The following is a 22,022-nucleotide window of genomic DNA, read 5'->3' as shown; positions in this document are numbered from 1 at the left end:
ACGTTTTTGTAAGATGATGTCTGCTGTGCGAGATTCCGTAATTGAAAGGACAATTATGACACACCAACAATGCAGCAACACCCTCTTGGCCTGATCAGTGTCATTGGGAGTAACATAGTGCAATCTACTGCCCCACTTGTGTAATCACAAAGGATTAAATATAGTAAATCAAATCAGATTAAATAGACAAATAAGTAACTTCTTTGAAATAAATTTATTCTCATTATAAACTGGTCTAATAACATCACTATATTCATTATCAGTAGTAACTTTGAAAGACAAAAAAAGAGGAAGCAGGAGATAGAGAACATTTTAAATGATGTGCTGTGGATTTATCACAGAATAAAAAAAGAAGTGCATGCTGATGTTTTTGATAACATGTCTTTATTGCCACCATATTTTTCTTTCGTTAGCAATGCTTGCTAAAGAACCAAACATAACGGACGGTCAAGATTCCATGTCTTATTTTACATCTTCAGCATACCAAAACAAAGCATTTACTGTTAGCCAATTTTACTGAAAAGAAAAGAAGCCGTTGAGTTAATATGGCATTCGTTTGGTTGATTTGAATGACTGTATGATGCTTTTCACAAGGTCAAAACACTCTTTACTTCTTCTGTGAGAGAAAACCAAAATCAGATTTTCATGAAATTCATCCAAACAAATACATTGTATCCCTCTAATATTACTGCTTATACACTTTTCTTACTGTCAACCATTTTCTTATTCATGAATGCTGTTAGTGTGTGAGCTGCAAAAATGGCAACATACATTCAAGCTACACGATTGTTAATATTATTTTTCTTTAGAGTAACAAACTACATTGCAATGACATTTGCATTACTACTGGCTCTGCTTACTCTACATAAGCATGGAGAGACTGATTTAAAGGTATAATATGTAGGAGGAATTGTTTACTGTTTGAAAACACACAGCGTTCAATGTTGGCCACTTCTCCCGAACAAAGCCCTGAATCAGAGGAATAAAACGTTTTCTGAATGTTTACAGCGGTTACATTCTAAAGCACAAATAAACACACCAACACCTCAGCGGGAAGGTGCAGCATTGCCGGATTTTGTGTGAATGCAAAGCTTCATCCTGCGTGTGTGTATTGGTTGAACTTGAGGCGGTATGAGGCATCGAGAGCCGTGACAAAGCCACGGTACCTGGGAATAAGAACAAGCAGCACAACCTGCATGCTGTTAATGGCTGGGGGTTACACAACCACGTGGGGCCAAAAGACTCTGTTGGTGATGCCCATAAACGTCCTGCACAACGAAAGGGCAGGGTCTCTGCAGATAAAGACAGCGCCACACACTTCTAGTTTTATTTTATTAACCTTTATTTATTCAGGGAAGGTTCACTGATCTAGTAGATCATAAGTAATCATTGAGAAGGATTACTTTTATATTAGTCTATACATCTTACCTACAAATCCTACATATTATACCTTTAATGGAAGCAAGCTATTTCAACTTAATAAATGTTGCAGCATTAGCAATCCAAATAAGCCTGTTAACTATTAAGAACATCGTTGTATACAGTGTTGAAAATCATGTGTCAATCATGTGTTTATAGATGTCAAATCATTTTCTACAGGTTTCTTACACTAATATGTCTTTGAGCGTCATTTTTATTGGAGACCATTATGTTTGAATACAAATGGCTATCACTTTTCAGTGGTCATAGGATGCAAAAGATGCTGTAGCAACCACACTGTGTCATCGACATGTACTTGTGTCAGCTATCAACTAAAGAGAAATCTATATGCTTTGCGTTCCACTTCCGGGATTGCTCCGGTGCTGCAGGAAATTTCGCCGAATGCATGTATTTTCCGTTTCCTTCCGCTTTCTTTGTGTTGGAATTTAAAAATCTGTGGATTTATGAGTACTATTGTTGACTGCTCCTCAGATCTCTGCAGGGTTAATTGAGACAGCTTGCTAGACTATCTGTCCAATCTGAGTTTTCTCTCGCACGACTATTTTGCAGCCGCTCTGTGTGGAGTTTAGCACCGCCCGTGACGATTCTGATTGGTTTAAAGTAATGCCATTAAACCAGAGCACGTTTTTCCTCCCATACCTGAATGCAATGTGGAGTAGCCAGACCCTCCTTCAGCGCGCTTTGGAGGAGGGTCTGGCAAAGCGAGACTTACTAAAGAGCAACAATGCATATAGCCTGTACTGTGGATATGAATACAAGCAAAATGGCCAACAAGGTGAATGCTTCTTTTTTTTTGTAATTGTTTTGAAGCATTTCTGCTTCTTCAGGCAGCATAACAGTGGTAAGATGCATAGATAAAAAAAGGGAAAGACATGCAACACAGTTTAGGAGCTGGCCTCCCAGTCTGCACCAGGACCACACGTTGTCCTCGTGGTCTGGTGAACCATAGAGAATCCATGACGACATGTCTGACCCAGAACAGCCAACGGCATCATCAGCGTTCACTAGGAATCGCTTCCTGTCCTACAATGTGAATGTAAAGTGATTGGTTCACATGAGGAAGGCTGATGTGTTGTTCAACTGAGGGAGAAGATGGGAAAGGTCAGTGGAGAATAGTAGAGCAGATTAGAATAACAGCAGCAGAAACCTGAAAGTTAACCTTGAATAGAACAGAACACATTTCTTTCAGCTGTTTAAATTTTCTTTGGTTCTTTCGTCCTGCGTGGTTTTGGTTGTTGCACCACTGAGACTCGTCATATTTGGTACATTATTAAGATAAACAGGTAACGTTAAACATGTTTTTTGTGGCTTTTTTTCTTCTTTCAGGGGCACAACTTCGCTGGTTTCCTGTAAAAACCTCCTCAATTTTAAGACCCCTACCATAAGTGGGGTGATCATAGTACTGACGTGTTCCCATGTAATCTTTAAAGTTATGTAGGGACCATTTTAAGTACAAAATACATAAAATAGCAAAAACAAAACTGGACAAAAGTGTACCTCTGAGGTTTGTAAATGACAATACTGAGAGCTGTAAAGTGTCTTACCTGACTTGCCTTTTTTTCTTCTCCCTGTCAGTGGAGAGGCTGGTGCAGTAAAGTGTAAACAACTTTGGAGGAATCCTTCGGCTTTTTATCACCACCCAGTGGCAGATTGTGGACCTGCACCTGGTCCACACTGAATCAACACAGCAACAACAAACAGCCACCATAAAAGTTCATCTGGACATCTGACTTAGATCAAATCATAAAAGCAGCTCTTCATTTTGCTCCAGAACCCTTCAACTGTTTTAATGTCCAAAACTGGGATGAGAAATTTATTGGGACTCTCATAAACCGGAGGAAGGTGTTGGATATCACAGAAGAGAGTAAAGACAGAGGAAAAGACAAGGAGTGGAAAAGTGTAAGGAGACCAGAGTGAAGGCGATGAAAGGAAGATAAAGAAGAAAGCAAGAGGGCCAATGTGGTTGTAAAATAGAAGCAAGACATAAAACAGTAGATTGTTGCTGTGGTCAACAGCTCAGACGGATGGTGTAAATGGGAAGGAGACAGAGGGAAGTGAAACAGTCAGAGAGAGAAAGGGAGAGCGATAGAGGAAGAGAGAGAGAGGGGGGTGAGAGAGAGAGAGAGAGAGAGAGCGAGAGAGAGAGAGAGAGAGAGAGAGCGAGAGAGAGCGAGAGAGAGAGAGATGTAGTTCAGGGGGCAAGATAAAGTGGCAAAGATAGAGGAAGATGGTGTGTACCTGGACAACTTGGAATAGTGGACAGTGATGTAGTTAGGGGCGGGGCTGTGAGTTTCAACTTCTGTGATTGGTGGAGCATCCTTCAGGGGAACGATGGCCGGGTGGCCGCTGTCACTCAAGTCGTCTGGCTCCTCCTGTGTACGCACACACGATACATTTGGATAATTTGTTATATATCAACATTCTTTTCCAGAGATACAAGACTCTCCAACTGTGTACTGAGTTGCGTACCGGTATGTCGGCCATCTTGCCCTTTCTCACTGGAAAGGTCTGTTGGGCTGACTCATAGAACATGGTGTCAGCTGTCACTGAGGGACGCTGGGGTAACACACACACACACGCACACGCACACATGCACACACACACACACACACACACACACACACACACACACACACACACACACACACACACACACACACACACACACACACACACACACACACACACACAGAACAAGACAAAAAGTTAATAATAATAAAAATAATAATAGTAATAATAATATATCATTATTTCAGACTCACAAGTAGGTCCATAGCAGGAAAAGCATGTATTTAAACTTTCAGCTACAGTTTAAACAAAAACAGAAGATGTTGAGTCATTTTAAGACTTTAAATTACAAATTATAGAACATTAAGTACTGTACCTTGTTTGCTACTTCTCTTGAATCCATGTCGACTCTGTGCATGTTCTTACTGTGAAGAAACAGGGACAATATTATCAAACCACAACCAAGTGACGGCTCATACCACAAAAGTAATGCTAACAAACCTTTTTTTTTTTTTAAATCACATGAAAGGTTACAGAAATGGCAGTGAGTAAATAGCAGTGTGCTTCCTGTCACCTGATCATAATGGCCACTGTGAGAGTGATGAGTCCAGCAGACACCCCTACTGCTGACGCCAAGGCAATGACCTTAAGACGGCCTGCCAGGGGGAGGATAGTAAAGGTTATCAACATGACTAGAAACAAGAACAAAAGGGGGGGGGGAATGAGGAATGACATGAGATGAATAAAAATAGTGCAATAGATATCAAAATAGAAACAGAGAAAGTGAACATCATCTTGCAGGCGTCTAGACTTGAGACTTGTGTTTCCAGTTCTGATTTCCAAACCTAACTCCACTCCTTCAGCTGTCTAGACTTAAATAGTAGTTTTCCACAACACCTCATCACCCCCTCCTCTTTCCTCATAGTGAGAGGGATTTACATGACTCACCATGACTCATAGAAAAACAGTCAGAAACCATGAGACTATACATAACGAAAGCCGGACCTCATGCTGCGACAGTGAAAGGGAGGTTTCATCACTCATCATTTCAAACACACAGAAACCTATCCAAACATCCCTCAAAGGAGCACTCACCTTTTGGGTCATTGTCTGAGATAATCAGAAACATAGATGTAAAAATGGGGCAGGGGTGTTTCACTAAGGTTATCAGTGACACCTCATCTCTTCCATTACACTTCTTAAAGTGACAACGGCATGCACAAAAACTCACAACGTACACAGCCATTTCAGTAAGTGCAGGGGAGTGTCAGGGAACAGTTGTCAGTGGAGATGAACCACTAAAGACCTTCAGACAACTCATGAAAAGCACCACATGAAAAATTCTATTGTAAACTGTTTTTGACTCAAAGGTTGCTATGATATTAAAGGGCTCACCTTTATCTGCTGGTGTACCTAATGTGGGGAAGCCATTTCCAAGGGGAAATCTTCTAGTGTACAGGGACCATATACTTTACAAGAGCCTATAGCCTTGCTACTGGCTCTGTGAGGCCTACACGGTTTAGGCACTCTTTGAGCTAAATGCTCGCATTGACAATGCTAACATGCTGATGTTTGGCAAGTATATTGTTTACCATGTATAAACCAAAGTATTGGACAAATTAAAAATCGGACCTGATGATGACGTTAAAGTTAAAAGAATAGTTCAGATTTTTCAGTGAATTGTATTTGTGTTATTGTGTGATTTTGGTGTTTTAAAGGGTTATGTAACTAACAAAACCAACAAACTAACTTACCGATCGGGCCAGCCGTGGACCTGCACCTCGTTTGGTAAAATTACTGATTTTGTCAATGGCTTCTGGTGGCTTTGACGTGTCATCTTAAACAGGGCTGTCTGACGGCAAGGTAAAGTGGTGAAAATATTCTTAATATACCTAAACTTAAACTGTTATTGATTTTTTTTTTAGGTGGCTAACATACATTAGCTGCTGCCACCATCCACAGCAGAACATTTTTTAATTTCCATGCCTGTCCTCCTCCCTGCTTTTCTTAATTGGCGGCATGCTGACCACCATTTACCATAGGTAATACACTGACTACAGATGAGTGCCTCATACAACCCCACTATCCTGAGATATAGTGCTGAAAATTCACCCTGAGGGGGACAAAAAATCCATTCGATAGCTTTCGAGACATTTCAATGAAAACCACAAATGTGGAACCTCATGGTGGTGCTAGAGGAAAGGTCATTGGAGATTTCATCCTCTGGAGAACATGAATGTGTGCACAAAATATCATAGCAATCCATCTGATTGTTGCTGACATATTTCACTCCAGAACTGTACCTACACAAAATGCTTGTTTTTTTAATGTTTTGATAAAACACATAGACAGATCAGCAAAAGACAAAGAAGTGTCCGTGCATGAATCATTGTGTACCTCTGACTCTCACAGTGAGGACAGGAGAGCTGTGGGCTCCGATTCGATTCCTGGCCTCGCAGTAGTACTGGCCGCTCTCTCTAGGGCCGACCTCTGAGAAGGTGAAGACAGGACCAGACTTGGTGCCCCACGCTGCATGGAGGACAGAACGGGAGAAGATCAGCTTACTGTTTCAGATAGTGTTGGAGGATACAAACCAACAGACAGTCCAGAGGCACAAAGAGCAGGACACTGACTTCAAACATTTAGCACAGGTTATACAGGTAGGTATTGATGATTTTGTAATGTTAACCTTGAGTGGAACCACATTTTTACGATGCTAACATTGTACAGAGCCCCCGTCGAGAGCTAAGCGGTGCCATGTGAAGTTGTCCACTGCAGGGTTGGCCTGACTGCTGCAGGTCAGGGTCAAAGGTCGGCCAGCATCCACCACACTGGAGGGACGAGCTAGAACTGAGGTGTTCTTAGGAGGGTCTGGAGAGAGAGGAGCAGAAAGATAGATGCACAGGGTTACGGACAGGGAAAAGAGAACAGAGAACAGATGAGAAGGAGAGAAACTATAGAGTTATCGAGGAGAGGAGTGGTATCACAGCATCTGACTCCTCCTTTCCAACACGATAACTGAGAAGTAGGTCATCAGGACAATATAAGTATTTACACAAACAGGCAAAAGGCAAACCAAGCCCTGATAAAAAATGATCTGAATCCTGCAATCCAGATGACTCCCAAACATCGCTCACACACACACACACACACACACACACACACACACACACACACACACACACACACACACACACACACACACACACACACACACACACTACTTACAAAGTATAGTGAGTGTAGCAACAGGGGAGGTTTGGTATCCGAAGCGGTTCCAGGCTGTACAGTAGTACTGACCGGCAAGGTGAGCACGCACCGAGGGGAAGGTCAGGTTCTGGAAGCTTCCTTTAGCCAACACCTGGTCACCTAGGATACGATACCAAGCATACCTGCAGGAGGGAGGATGGTGATGATGATGATGATGAAGACGATGAAAATGATTATAGGAATGGGCAATTTGCAATAATAAAATCTTTGTTCCTTTATAATTAGATGATATAACACTATAACAATACATATTTAATATGTATTATTTTATTATTTTTATTCCATCCATCCATCCATCCATCTTCATCCGCTTATCCGGAGTCGGGTCGCGGGGGTAGCAGCTCCAGCAGGGGACCCCAAACTTCCCTTTCCCGGGCCACATTAACCAGCTCCGACTGGGGGATCCCGAGGCGTTCCCAGGCCAGGTTAGAGATATAATCCCTCCACCTAGTCCTGGGTCTCCCCCGAGGCCTCCTCCCAGCTGGACGTGCCTGGAACACCTCCCTAGGGAGGCGCCCAGGGGGCATCCTTACCAGATGCCCAAACCACCTCAACTGGCTCCTTTCGACGCAAAGGAGCAGCGGCTCTACTCCGAACTCCTCACGGATAACTGAGCTTCTCACCCTATCTCTAAGGGAGACGCCAGCTACCCTCCTGAGGAAACCCATTTCGGCCGCTTGTACCCTGGATCTTGTTCTTTCGGTCATGACCCAGCCTTCATGACCATAGGTGAGGGTAGGAACAAAAAACTGACCGGTAGATTGAGAGCTTTGCCTTCTGGCTCAGCTCTCTTTTCGTCACAACGGTGCGATAAATTGAATGTAATACCGCACCTGCTGTGCCGATTCTCCGACCAATCTCCCGCTCCATTGTCCCCTCACTCGCGAACAAGACCCCAAGGTACTGAACTCCTTCACTTGGGGGTAAGGACTCATTCCCTACCTGGAGAAGGCACTCCATCGGTTTCCTGCTGAGAAATATGGCCTCCGATTTAGAGGTGCTGATCCTCATCCCAGCCGCTTCACACTCGGCTGCGAACCGATCCAGTGAGTGCTGAAGGTCACAGGCCGATGATGCCATCAGGACCACATCATCTGCAAAAAGCAGCGATGAGATCCCCAGCCCACCGAACTGCAACCCCTCTCCACCCCGACTACGCCTCGATATCCTGTCCATAAATACTACAAACAGGATTGGTGACAAAGCGCAGCCCTGGCGAAGGCCAACTCTCACCTGAAACGAGTCCGACTTACTGCCGAGAACCCGGACACAGCTCTCGCTTTGGTCGTACAGAGATTGGATGGCCCTGAGAAGGGACCCCCTCACCCCGTACTCCCGCAGCACCTCCCACAGTATCTCCCGGGGCACCCGGTCATACGCCTTCTCCAGATCCACAAAACACATGTAGACTGGTTGGGCATACTCCCAGGCTCCCTCCAGGATCCTTGCGAGAGTAAAGATCTGGTCCGTTGTTCCACGACCAGGACGGAATCCGCATTGTTCCTCTTCAACCTGAGATTCGACTATCGACCGAACCCTCCTTTCCAGCACCTTGGAGTAGACTTTACCGGGGAGGCTGAGAAGTGTGATACTCCTGTAATTGGCACACACCCTCTGGTCCCCCTTTTTAAAAAGGGGAACCACCACCCCGGTCTGCCACTCCTTAGGCACCGTCCCAGACTTCCACGCAATGTTGAAGAGGCGTGTCAACCAAGACAACCCCTCCACACCCAGAGCTTTAAGCATTTCTGGACGGATCTCATCAATTCCTGGGGCTTTGCCACTGTGGAGTTGTTAAACTACCTCAGCAACCTCCACCAGGGAAATTGATGCCAATCCCCCCTCATCTTCCAGCTCTGCCTCTACCATAGAGGGCGTATTAGTCGGATTTAGGAGTTCCTCAAAGTGCTCCTTCCACCGCCCTATTACCTCCTCAGTTGAGGTCAACAGCGTCCCATCCTTACTGTACACACCTTGGATGGTTCCCAGCTTCCCCCTCCTGAGGTGGCGAACGGTTTTCCTGAAGTACCTTGGTGCCGACCGAAAGTCCTTCTCCATGTCTTCTCCGAACTTCTCCCACACACGCTGCTTTGCCTCTTTCACGGCAGAGGCTGCAGCCCTTCGGGCCCTTCGGTACCTTGCAACTGCCTCCGGAGTCGTCTGGGATAACATATCCCGGAAAGACTCCTTCTTCAGGCGGACGGCTTCCCTGACCACCGGTGTCCACCACGGTGTTCGTGGGTTACCGCCCCTTGAGGCACCTAAGACCCTAAGACCACAGCTCCTCACCGCAGCTTCAGCAATGGAAACTTTGAACATTGTCCACTCGGGTTCAATGCCCCCAGCCTCCACAGGGATGCACGAAAAGCTCCGCCGGAGGTGTGAGTTGAAAGTCTGTCGGACAGGGGCCACCCATGTGGCAGCGCACCCGACCCCAGCGGTTCCTCCCACAGGTGGTGGGCCCATGGGATGGAGGGATGTCCGCCACGTAGCTTTTTCGGGCTGTGCCCGACCGAGCTCCGTGGCAAACCCGGCCACCAGACGCTCGCTGACGAGCCCTCCATCTGGGCCTGGCTCCAGACGGGGGCCCCGGGCTTCCTCCGGGCAGGGTCACTTCATCCCTTCCTCGATTTTTCAAAGAATTTTTGAACCATTCTTTGTCTGGCCCCTCACCTGAGACCACTTTGCCTTGGGAGACCCTACCAGGAGCACAAAGCTCCAGACAACACAGCCCTCAGGTTCATAGGGACACACAAACCTCTCCACCACGATAAGGTGATGGTTCCCGGAGAATTATTATTATGTATATATTTTCATATTGCCCAGTCCTTATTTACAACACCTTAAAGCAAAGTGAAAGTCTGACTTAGAAAAGTTAAGATAGAAAAATCTAATAGAAGCCAACAAGGGCCATGATAATAAAAACAACATCCCCATCATGTATTAATCTTTATTAGTTAAGTATTGATTATACCTGCTGGCAGGAGGGTGGGCGTGGCTGACACAGCTCAGGTTAACATATGAGCCTTCTCTGATGTCAGCTGGAGGACTCACCAGCACACGCGTGTTTTTTGGAGAGTCTAAACAGGCAGAGAGAAAACCAGAAGCATCGTTACTGTCATGTTCGTTTTTTAATTTGACGTTTACTCCAACGCACCATTAATCCATTTAAGTGACTAACAGCTTCTCATAGAAGAATGCGGAGTGGAATGGAGGCAGCACTGGTGCCTATACCCAGCGTGCTGAGTATCTGATAAAGTCAAAAGTTGATTAACATATATGACAAAGAACAGCAGCAAGTCCTCACTTCTGAGCAGGTGGAACCAGCGAATGTTTGCTTGAGAAAGTGACTATAAAGTAGTTGTAGATTGATTTTCTGTCGGTCACTAATCAATGAATTGATGAAATTGCATTATGATGCATATTCTTAACAAAAGTAAAAGTATGAAAAGTCAGCAGTTTGGGTTTGTATCACTTCCTTCGGAATCCATATGAGAGAAGAATCCCATTATGACTAGAGTTTAAAATAGAGTTGTTGCCTAATCAGTTAACCCAAACTAACCTTTGACAGATTTGCACAACAGGACCTAAAAATTGAAATGTACAACGAGACTTAATATGGGTTTAGTTTTTGTTGCTCTCAAAATGAAATTCTGATCCAAGCATGTAGTTTTGATTCTGAAATGTGCAAGTGTTTGAAGTGGGGCAATGCAAACATCCAACAAACTTACAGGTGACATTGAGTAGCAGTGGTTTGGAGCGGTCTGTTCCCAGTGAGTTGCGTGCTACACAGAAGTACTCTCCTCTGTCTGTGTATTTGAGGTGGGACAGGCGGAGCTGAGGCCTAAAACTGTCTGGGATGCTGCCACTCTCCATGTCTGGAGAGCAGGTAAAGACACACGTGAACATTTGTGCACACACAAGCATGATCTAAAGACAATAAAATATAATATTTCTTTCTTCAAAGGTCCTGCAATTCCAGGGGAAAGATTCCAAAGCTTCAGCTGTTGACAACTGTCCAAGGAAAACGTGATCCTACTCTGCTTCAACAAATCATTAAAGGACCTTCACTTATCCAAGTGCAGGACAAAATTCACATTACAGCATGAGCATGTCATCAACCAGTCGGCTCAGATCCACGACACAGCCAGTAAATTGAACAGTAAGGTTCCTGTCATCATATGTAGCATATTGGTGAACACACATGCTGTCCTGTACCTTTGAACCATGCAAAGCTTTCTACAGGTGGAGCTGCGTCACTACTGCAGGTGAGGGTGACTGACCCCCCCTCTGACACCTCCCCCACTGGAAAGACTGCTATGGAGGTAGAGCGTGGGCAGTCTGGAGGGGGAGAGAGTCAAAACGGGAAAAGAAGGATATACGAGGAAGAAAAAGGTACAAAGAGGACAGAAAGGAAAGGAAAAGTGGAGATGAAATACTGCAAAATGTAAGTGCAGTTTACACTACATCAAACGTAATTCAATCATTTAACATGTACTGTATCAGGGCCAATAGCAGGTGTGTGCAGTCTATGATCATTCATTAAAACACAACGTAAAAGTTATACAAGTTTTAAATAAAGTATAACGTTTTATCTATTTGTTTGCTTTTATTTTTGTTTTGGCTGGCATGATTGAGATTACTCACGTCCCAGAGCCAGCGAGAGGGATGGCGACTGTACGTTCTGCGGTGGGATTGGTCGACAGGTGTAAGCACCAGCGTGCTGCTGGTCAAAGCGGTTGATAATCATCCATTTCTCATAGGAGCCGAGGTTTAGTCCATTTCTGTGTGCAGAGCATCATATTATGTTTACAGTAGAGCAGACAGCAGACTTTTTAAACATTAGCTCCACGTTTTGAACCACTGCCTAGGTGACCAATAATACACCCACATGTAGGCTACAACAACACACCTGTACAGTGCAAGGCTCCTTCCTGGAGCAGCACATCCTCTGGCCTGGCAGCCTACAAACACAGTCTCTCCCAAGCCAAACATGTTGGCAGGCCTAGCTGGATGCACCTGGACCTGGAGGTCTGAAACACACGCAAACATTCACACATGCACAAAAACACTTGCTGGGTGAATCCAGTTCAGCTTTTGTTTGTATGAACCTACCTGTTACATCGAGAGTGATGGTGTCAGGGGAGGTCCATCTCCCCAGCGGTTGGTCCGTCTCAAACCTGAAGTGGTACTGGCCTGCATCGCTCAGTTTAACAACACGAATCTGGACTGAACAGCTGGAGTAGCTGCCCCCGATGTAGCTGGAACCCACAATTCATTTTAATACATTTATGCATTGCTTCACATTTACAGCGTGTCAGCTCTCACAAATCCCCCCTATGTTTCATCCTACCGAGTGCGTCCGCGGTATGACAGGCTGATCTCATTGGGGTCAGTGTGGTGAGTGAACTCCCTGCGACCCTCTGCAGACACACGGAACCACATGACCCGCTTCACAATGTGACCTGTAAAAAAAAAAAAAAAAAAAAAAAAAAGAAATTGGTAGAAGAAAAAAAGCAGCTCAATATAATAAGGCTTTAGGTTTTTCAGATCACCTTAGTTGCTTGGAACTTGGACACATGTAGCATCCAGAGCATTTCATGGCTTTATTAATCATTAGAGATATTTGAAAGAAAGGTTTATACATGGATTTGATACCTGATGGGTAGTCATAACGGCAGGGCAGAGTGACAGTTGTTCCTGCCCACACACAGATCTCCTTCCTGGAAAATGACACACTCCACCTGCTCTGGATACCTGCAGGACAATTTGATGGCACAAACATGCACAAATTAGAAACAACAAGAAACACAAATGCAACAATTACATAAACACGTGCACAGTTTAAAAAAAAAAGAAAGACGCAAACTAAAATGCACACTTGCTAACTAAAAAGGTGTGTAAAGCACACCGGGCTGATAGATGAAGAGTGTGTCTTCACTCAACTGTCTCTACATTTGCTATCATGTTTTTATGAAGGGCCAGTTCAGGGTTCTAAACAAAGTCACATCCACAGAAATTGCTTGCCATATAAAATGAGCTACCAAAGGTTTAGGGAATACATACTTGAAGACTAAAAGAGGTGTAAATTCCAACTGCACACAAGTAAAAGTTTTCCTTCGGTGGGGCTCCTCAGAGTAAGACTTGTCAAACCACAGCTCTGATCCGCTCAGAGCGTGACACATAAAATTGAAGCAGTGAAAATGAGCCTTGATGTTCAGCCGTGGTGTCATCCTGTGCTGCTAACTGCCTGCCTGGCTGACTACCTTGCACAAAAGACAATCAATACTTATAAATAACTTGAGCGTAAAGGCAAGGGCACCTGGCTGCAGGACCTTATGTGCATAATGGATCCTATAAGTCATTTATTTTTCAACTGTTGTCACTCGTTTTGAAGCGTGTGTGACACATTCAGGAGAATATCTACAGTTGAATACAATACAAATTTCTGACAATTAAGGAGCCTGCCAGTTCATCTCTCACATCCCTTAAGTAATAAGAATATACTTATTAAATGTTGTTCAGTTAGGTTTTACACCTCATGATTAAAAAAAGTTGTAATTTCAGATGTATTTTTTCTCTTACCCGGTAAAGCTGTAAGGATGATGCCCAGAACTAACGCACCTGCCAACATCTCCGCTGACACAAGCTCTGTAATGTCACCGGAGAAGGGGAAAAGCACAGGGATACATAGAGGTGAACAAAACATTATCAGGAAAAAAAACACCACCCAGATGATTAAATGTGAAGCACTCACCCCTTAAAGTATCTTCATTCAACTCAGTCAGTCAGACAGAATGGGGTTTGAGGGATGCGTGCCACTCGAACCGCGATAGAGGTGAGTTGTCAGAGCGATGGGAGTTGCATTGTGATCACAACCGGGTGGTAGGAGATGCGAGGAGGAGTGGAAGGGCAGAAGGAGGGGGATGAGGAAGTAACTTCAGCTTCCTTCCTATATTCTATCTTTTAAACTTTCAACTGTTTCTGTTTTTCTCTTTAGTCCACTTCTCTCTCTGAAACAGCTTTTGAAGGTCAGTGATCTGATGACTCTGGTTTCCTACTTCGTGTTATTGTGAGGATGTGACATCCTTGTGATCATGTCACCTTTCACAATGGTCTTCTGCATGTCATTAACAGACTATTTCTTAACTGGACTTTGTGGATCGGCGATAAAATTCTAGGAACTCTTGGCAAGTGTCTGTGACACATTTGACTTCCCATATCTTTATTTGACCCATTCAAGTATTGATGAGTGCAGCATTAACTAAATATTCATACTGATCAATAGACATGCAGAATATTCAGTGATCAAATTAGTTGCACTCTCCTCTGACTTGTCACAATATTGGAGCAAACTTTGAGCATCGAGATTGACCGATTGTTAAAAAGACAAACATGTATGGTTCATTAGTCAAATTAATTCAGGCCTGTTGGCGTACATTGGTATACATAAGTCAAGCAGGCATAGACTCGGCAGCCCAGATGTCCTTTAATCCACTGCTCTAATTGAGAATTGCTGGCAGAGAAAACTACCCACAACCAGACGTGAGGAGGTTTGAGACCTCTCAGTTAACTGTGTCCACTTAGCCTGATGAGTCTAAATGACTTTAACATCCTACCCTGCCACAACTTGGCCAATAGATGTCAGTTTAGCGGCATGACTTGGCCAATTGGCTACTTACCCTAGCTCTGACCCAAGAGTAATGATGATGTACAGTTTAACTCTTCAGTCAATCTCTATTCACAGGCATCCAAGTCAGGGAAGAAAGAGGTGGGGGGGGGGGGGTAACTTTAAGGTTTCAGAGATGATATCTTGATCTACATCTGGAAATGAAGGCTGACGTTTTACTTATTAGCCGACTGATCAAAGATGATGGAGGGGGGCAGTATAAGGGATCAGTGCTGATGTTCGGAAACATGCTCTTTTCTGTTGCTCTTCACATACAGTAAACAAACGGAATAGTTGTGGCCTTAATGATTATTAGGTGAATAGGTAAGACTCAGTATATGTTTGTCATTTTTGCCTTTATTTGATAGGCAGACATTAGACAGGAAACAGGGAAGAGAGAGGGGTATGGCATGCAACACAGGTCCTCTGGATGGAATCGAAACCGTGGATGCTGTGGTAATGTAACCATTAGGCAATCAAGATGCCCCCTAAAAAAAGGTCTGCATAATGTTTAGTGGGGAATTTGAACTCAACTTTAAACAGCAACCCTAATAAGGAACAGAAATTCTCTGGTTGGGAAAGTCAAAATATAATCAAAAACCTCCGGATATGAAGTTAAATGAACAATATATATTCCAGTTCACAGATTGCTAGGTTGGATTATGGGCTGGGACCTGAAATGGGTCGCAGGCCCTCCTCTATGGGTATCCACATGACAGGAAAAGTTTGTATGATTTAATGATTCTGGATCCCAGGGGAAAAAAAGTCATTTTGGTCTCTGGCTGAAAAGTTTTAAGAACCTTCCCCCTCCAAATACTGTCTGTATTATGTTGAGTAAGAAGAGTGGTGGGCTTTGAGCTCAACCTGTAACCACAGAATGACTTCAAAAGGATCACGGCACACTAATAGGTCAAAGCCTGATGTAATCTTAATCGAAAGCAGACCGGACTAAACGAATGAAGAGAAACAGATGGATGGAGCTAGATTAAGTGTGACTGACCACAAACAGAGAGAGAAAGAGGGTGAGAGAGGGAGGAATGAGAAAGTTTGAAGGGGAAGGTAGAAGAGAGGGGTCAAAAACACGATGAGGTAAGGTTGGTTGGAAAGACAGAAAAGAGGGACAGGAGATGAAGCGAGAGAAGCATAGGAAGTTGCGAGGAAAAGGAGGAAGAAAGATTAGGATTTTAAGAGTGTTAGGTTTGTCAGAGGAAGAGAAATGGAAAGAGGGAGCAATAGACACATGTAGCCTATGACAGCGTGTCCAACCCTTACGGTAGGGAAGGTATCCATCCACTGACCGCAGCCTCCAGGCCAGATGAAGTGTGACCGTATGGTGGTCGGACTGGACCTGAAGATTTTCCGCTGTTGCAAAACACTTCCTGCCTGCTGTTTTCATGTAATGTGACCGCTCGCAGTTTGCTCTCCTGCCATACTTTAAGTTGTACAATATGTTATTTCTATGTTATTCCTTATGCCCACAGATTAGACTCTTGGCTCTCCGGGCCCTCCAGCCTTGGATGGACTCCACGTAAGCAAATAATGATTCGACTGTCCAACATGTGTTAGTCTTCAAATTGAGTGGTGCTCTCCACGGGGGAAGTCTGGGCCAGGATGACGACGATCAGAGCTACAATCATATCTGACAAGGTGATATGTTGTTCCTGTGCTGTCTTTTAGGCACGCCACATGACTTGATGAGCGGGAGCTTTGCCAAGAGAATCTTCGAACCAGCGGGGAATTAAATAAAAGAAATATAATGAAACTGAGAGAGAGAAAGAAAGGGTTTCTTCTTTGTTAAACTACCTTATCAGTAAAACACAGTATTTAACCACTTACGACACTTGACTTATATACATAAGCCAAACCAAACACTTGATGAATTTTTAAAACTCTTAAATCTTTGAAACCTTTTGGAGCTCTATTAAATTTACCCCGGTTTTGCTCATTCTGTCCCATTCACAAACTCTACTGCAGGGTCGGATTTCTGCTCCTTGTCTGCCAGAGACCTGTCTGTGGATGCTGTGGTATTCCTCGCTGAATGACTCATGTCTGGTGGTTATTGTGGGCAGCCGCCCCCCCCCATCCCCCGTCTCTCACCCCGTCTAGTGGCAGCAGACAAAATTACATCTTTTTATGAGCCTCGTCCAACTGAGCTGACTAAGATCAGGTTCTCAGTTAACCAGGCGAGATGAGTGAAGGAAACATTTTTGGTTAGTGATGTAAGAATAGGCCTAGATTGACATTTTAACTTTGTTAGGTTGAATAATACTGCTTTTTTGTTTTTAAATGAAAGCTGATGAGAATGATAAAGAATACACCTGATTTTAAAGGTGCATATGTGGATTTGAGGCTGCTATTGAGGCAAAATAAAACAAAAGAAAGCAGTTTACCTTTATCTGAAAATCAAGATAATTCTAAGTCAAATCTGCTTTTTAAACCTTAGAGCTTTAACCCAGTAATATATATCTATATCACTCAGCCAGTTACCTTGGGGGTGGGGCTAGGAGGACGTGTGTTATTCATTGTGTTGTTTTGAATTCTGAAGATCGGTTTCTCTTTTACCGAATGTATGTAACGTAATGTATGTACAGCACCTTTACCTAAGCTGGTTCAATAAAGATTAATCTGAAAAAAAAAAAAGTGCAATCAGACTAGCTTAGCAAAACCAGTCCTAATTCAACCATGCAAAACGGACAACCAGTGCCAGGCCCAGAAATATTCTGGCCCATAACCCTCTGTAAAACCACAATATGTCACATGTACATGTTAGTTTTACATGTTAAGGATGGATTTGGTTAATTTTTTTTACAAAGCCAGGCTAGCTGTTTCCAGTTGTCAGTCTTTATGCTAAGCTAAGCTAAGCTAACTGGCTGTTGGTGGTAGCTTCACATTTACAGCACAGATATGAGAGTGGTATCGATCTTCTCTTACTCTCTGCAAGAAAGTTAATGAACTTATTTCCCAAAATGCCAAACTGATGACAATTTCCCCTTCTTTTAACCAAGTGTTTTATTTGTCTATCTGTGACCAGAAGTCATAAAATCATAACATCAATCAATCATATCAACATTTGTTTGCTGAGTACGTTGAACCGTTGCAGGCAATTATAAAAAAAAACAAATGTAGGCCAGGTGTTTTATCGGTCGTTAATACACACACACACACACACACACACACACACACACACACACACACACACACACACACACACACACACACACACACACACACACACACAGCTACACACAAATAAAAAATCTGTCACTGAGTCCCATGGAGCACTTTAAAATCACTGCTCTGGTCTTCAGAGACAGGAGGTGTGAGGAAAAGAAGAGGACACCTTGTTCACCTCTACTGTCCACAGCTGGGAATCTTAATCTTCAGTGGTGCAGTCTGTCTGTCTGTCTGTCTTATTGTCTGTCTGTCTTCTACTGAAATCCAAACAACCCTGTCTGTCTGTGTGTCTGCCTGTGTGTCTGTCTGTCTCATTGTCTGTCTTACTGTCTGTCTGTCTGTATTTCTTAGGTTTTAAAATATGAGTAAAAAACATTTCCTGGTTGAGACTGAGAGATAACATGTGTGTTTTCTCTATGTGTATGAGAGAGAGAGAGACTGTGAGAGTGTGTGTGAAAGTCTGTGTGTGTGTGTGTGTGTGTGTGTGTGTGTGTGTGTGTGTGTGTGTGTGTCTGTGCCTGTGATGATTTTACCATGTGCAGAGTCTGTCCTGTATGGGACTGAATGAAGTCGGATATGAGGGAACCTGTCAGGTCTGGGCTACTGTCGGAAACCCTCCTTCTATTTCCTCCTCTTCCTCTTCATCCTTCTTTTAGCATCTGAAGAGTGTACAAGACATCCAGGATATACATTGTTGTTAAGTTAGTATGATATATATGATTTTAAAAGTCACAGTGCATCATTTGGCAACACAAAAAAATATGTCAATATTTGAACTGCAGTTTTGTCATACCACTGCTATTCAAAATTTTTGATATTGCTGCTTTCTTTTAAATAAAAGTATTAGGATCTTCAGAGATAACAAACCCCACTGAACCCTATAACTGAATAAAGTATTTTAATAATGTTTATAAAGTATTAAAAACTTTTTTTAAAAGCAAGTATGTCCAATCTGGGATATAAAAAAGTGATGATTTGCTTCTGAAATTACAGACCTACCCTGTTTGGCAAATGAAGCTAAAAGATAAACAAAGGAGAACAAATTCTTCTTTGCAACAACGACCTGTCACATTCACACCTGGAAGCTTGGGGTGAGGGAGGGACAAGCGCTGCTCTTACTCTTTCCCCACCCAGATTTTATCCTGTCGTTCTGGGGATTGAACTAACGACCTCCTGGTTACAAGCTCTCTTTTCTAATATTATCACTACCACACACAAATGAATTCTCAAGACAGTCAATAAGCTGTGTCACATTGAAAATCACTGTTTGTTTTGTAGCTTTGGGGACATGAATTTCAACACAAGCAGTGTTTGAATGGTGTGAAACCTGTAACAATCTTTTGATCACAACTGTATACAGTGTAATGTCTGTAGGAATCAAACCATTGTGGAGCTTATTATGTTGGGTTTGGGCTGTTAAATATTTTGAAAACAAAAACAAAAAAAACAATTTTAATATGTACGTAGCTCTTCTTACTATCAGAGAGATTACCTTAATGACTGCAATCTGTTAATTCGGAAGCCCAAAATATCCAAATATATACTACAAGCTGGAACAAAGGGGGAGCAATCAGATTTGGATGGTGTCCAGTCCCACCCTGGCAGCCCTGTGGCTACGCCCCTGGTTTCATGTTGTCCACATGGAACAAGCTCAGTCCAGGACTTTCCTGCAATCCCAACCCCAATCCTAACCTTAAACCAAACCCTGTAATTAGTTTTTTTTTTTCGAGGGAAAATGGTCTACACAAGTCATTTTTTGGTAATTGACTGCAAGCAGAGGTTAAATGGTCACAGACACATACACACACATACACATGTGCAGCCTGCATGCATGCAGACACACACACACACACACACACACACACACACACACACACACACACACACACACACACACACACACACAAACACACTTATTCATATACACAGCGGTCGTGCAGCTGCGGCGTGTGTGATAATGAGACAATCCTTGGAGGGACTCATCTGGACTGTGTTATATCATCTCCCTGGAAACGGTCCACAGCTCTAAAATAGAAGTGTTTGCTCCCGGTCAGCTGCAGCATGATGTCATCCAATATAATTCCTACAATCAAGGGGAGGGGGGGGGGGTTGATGACATGTGAATGTGCAAAGAACAGTGGTTTCCTTAATATGGAGATTCTTGTGGTGAAGACTAATCCGGAGCTTTGTCTGCAGCTAATGTTTGTCTAAACAGAGACTTGCCATAAACAGAAAAAAAATTGTGGCCTGAGCCCTTGCACCTGTCTCTTATTTTCTCAAGTGAATGAACAGCTAAAACAAGAGAAAAATCTCTCTTTTAATATGCAAAACAAATTCATTATCACTCTGTTTACTGTCCTGTTGCTTTCTCAACCTTGAATCATAGTCAGAGCCAAAAAAGTACAAAATAGGCCAATGTTATAAACATGAGAAAAATGCACCTCAGTCTGATATTTCACAGGGTCTTCCAGGTGTTCCACCTTTCTAATGAGTTTTACTAAGCTACTGACTTCATAGCACTCACTAGGTGTCCCCCCCTGCTGTGGCTTGTATTACTGACTCCACATCTGGACAGGGCAGTTTTACAGTACATTTACAGTTTTACAGTAGAACCATATGCAGACAAAACACTTAGTAAAAAAAAGACTTTAATTTCAAAATATCCGCCACTTATCTGACATGGTTTGTAGGTTTGAAAGTGAAAATAATGAGGTTCTTCTGTCATTTCTTTTTTTTTTTTGGCTGAGAGGACGTGAATCCATATGAATGTGAGCGTGACCGTGTCACTCTCGCCTTAAAAGTGCCTCAGATTGGCCGGGTCTGGTCTGTTTCCCGAGCAATAGCTTTATTAAAGACTGCGTGTGTGTGTGTGTGTGTGTGTGTGTGTGTGTGTGTGTGTGTGTGTGTGTGTGTGTGTGTGTGTGGGGTTTACTAGCCGGCTGTGGTGGTTCTCAGGGGACAGCCCTCTCCAGCTGCTGCTTTACAAGACTGTAACATCAAACATACACATACACACACACACACACACACACACACACACACACACACACACACACACACACTTAACACAAAGGTTTGACTTCACACACACTTTCACTTCAACCCTCAGCCTCCTTTAACAAGTTCAACAAATGAACTCTTCTCCTCACTTCTTCCATTCTCCACATACCACTGATCTTCACCCTCACACCTCTCATGGTCTCTCTCCTTTCTGTTGAGATACAATAAAATGTACACACAGTACAAGAATTGTTAATTAAATGGCCGTTTTCCTATTTAAAATACTGTATACATAGTGTGCAATATTCCAGTGTATGTGGTTGGATAGGCACAACAAAAATCAATATCAGCCCAACAGATGTAAATAGGTGTAGGTGACCCTGACCGTTGACCTACTGGAGAAGGACAAAGCAAGCAAGCGTCTCTTTAACCCCCCCTGCTGCGAAATACTTTAAGTGATACTTTTAAAGAAGGAGTTTTCACTCCAAGGTCTTCTGTGAATGTTGCTTCCCTGCTGCACCACAGTAGTACAGCCATAAAATGCAGTATGAAGTATGAAATGTTTGGACTTGACCTGACAATAAAACTGCTTTTGCACTTTAATATTTTTTTGTGTTACACCTCCACTTTAGTTTTCCCAACGTTAAACCTTTGGAAAGAATTTGACATTTGAAAAGAAGTCTGAAAACCAGTGCACTGGAAATGTCTTGTTGTTGACTAAGAGATGCAGCTTGTTACTTTATGTTGAGTACGTTCACTTAGTCAGCAAATAATCCCAAAAATACATACGTTAAAATCATAAAACCCATACCTGCTACAAATGGAGCTTTGAAGATGTCAATTTATTATGCATTTGTGCATGGAAATTGGTATTTGCTCAGTTAATCACATAGCAGTTTAACTGAATAATGTAAAATAGTTCTTAATAAGTTTGCCTAATGGTGTTTGTATTTTGAATTCC

General features: G+C 43.1%; 1 protein-coding gene across 1 annotated transcript; it reads right to left on the bottom strand.

Moving 5' to 3' along the window:
• Nucleotides 1–299: 299 nt before the first annotated feature.
• Nucleotides 300–14,107, bottom strand: LOC144519957 (B-cell receptor CD22). Its single transcript, XM_078253504.1, has 19 exons — nucleotides 13,976–14,107; nucleotides 13,804–13,869; nucleotides 12,877–12,975; nucleotides 12,572–12,683; nucleotides 12,334–12,479; nucleotides 12,131–12,251; nucleotides 11,866–12,002; nucleotides 11,437–11,559; nucleotides 10,950–11,096; nucleotides 10,193–10,298; nucleotides 7,177–7,340; nucleotides 6,670–6,819; nucleotides 6,346–6,477; nucleotides 4,523–4,604; nucleotides 4,325–4,373; nucleotides 3,910–3,996; nucleotides 3,679–3,812; nucleotides 2,985–3,114; nucleotides 300–2,520 (listed from the first exon to the last, which is right to left on the bottom strand). The coding sequence occupies exons 2-18, from the start codon at nucleotides 13,850–13,852 to the stop codon at nucleotides 3,012–3,014; spliced, it is 1,941 nt and encodes a 646-aa protein (XP_078109630.1). The 5' UTR covers nucleotides 13,853–13,869; nucleotides 13,976–14,107; the 3' UTR covers nucleotides 300–2,520; nucleotides 2,985–3,011.
• Between the last annotated feature and the right edge of the window lie 7,915 nt (nucleotides 14,108–22,022).

The sequence above is a fragment of the Sander vitreus genome, chromosome 6 (assembly GCF_031162955.1).
Source record: "Sander vitreus isolate 19-12246 chromosome 6, sanVit1, whole genome shotgun sequence".
Classification (NCBI taxonomy): Eukaryota; Metazoa; Chordata; class Actinopteri; order Perciformes; family Percidae; genus Sander; species Sander vitreus.
This window is presented reverse-complemented; position numbering and strand designations above follow the sequence as displayed.

Coding starts and splice junctions, on each gene's coding strand:
- LOC144519957 (XM_078253504.1), bottom strand. CDS start 13,852: ATGTTGGCAGGTGCGTTAGTTCTGGGCATCATCCTTACAGCTTTACCG. Junction 10,299..10,949: donor ACTGCTACTCAATGTCACCT/GTAAGTTTGTTG, acceptor CTGCCTGTTTAG/ACTCTCCAAAAAACACGCGT. Junction 3,813..3,909: donor GCAAGATGGCCGACATACCG/GTACGCAACTCA, acceptor GTGCGTACACAG/GAGGAGCCAGACGACTTGAG.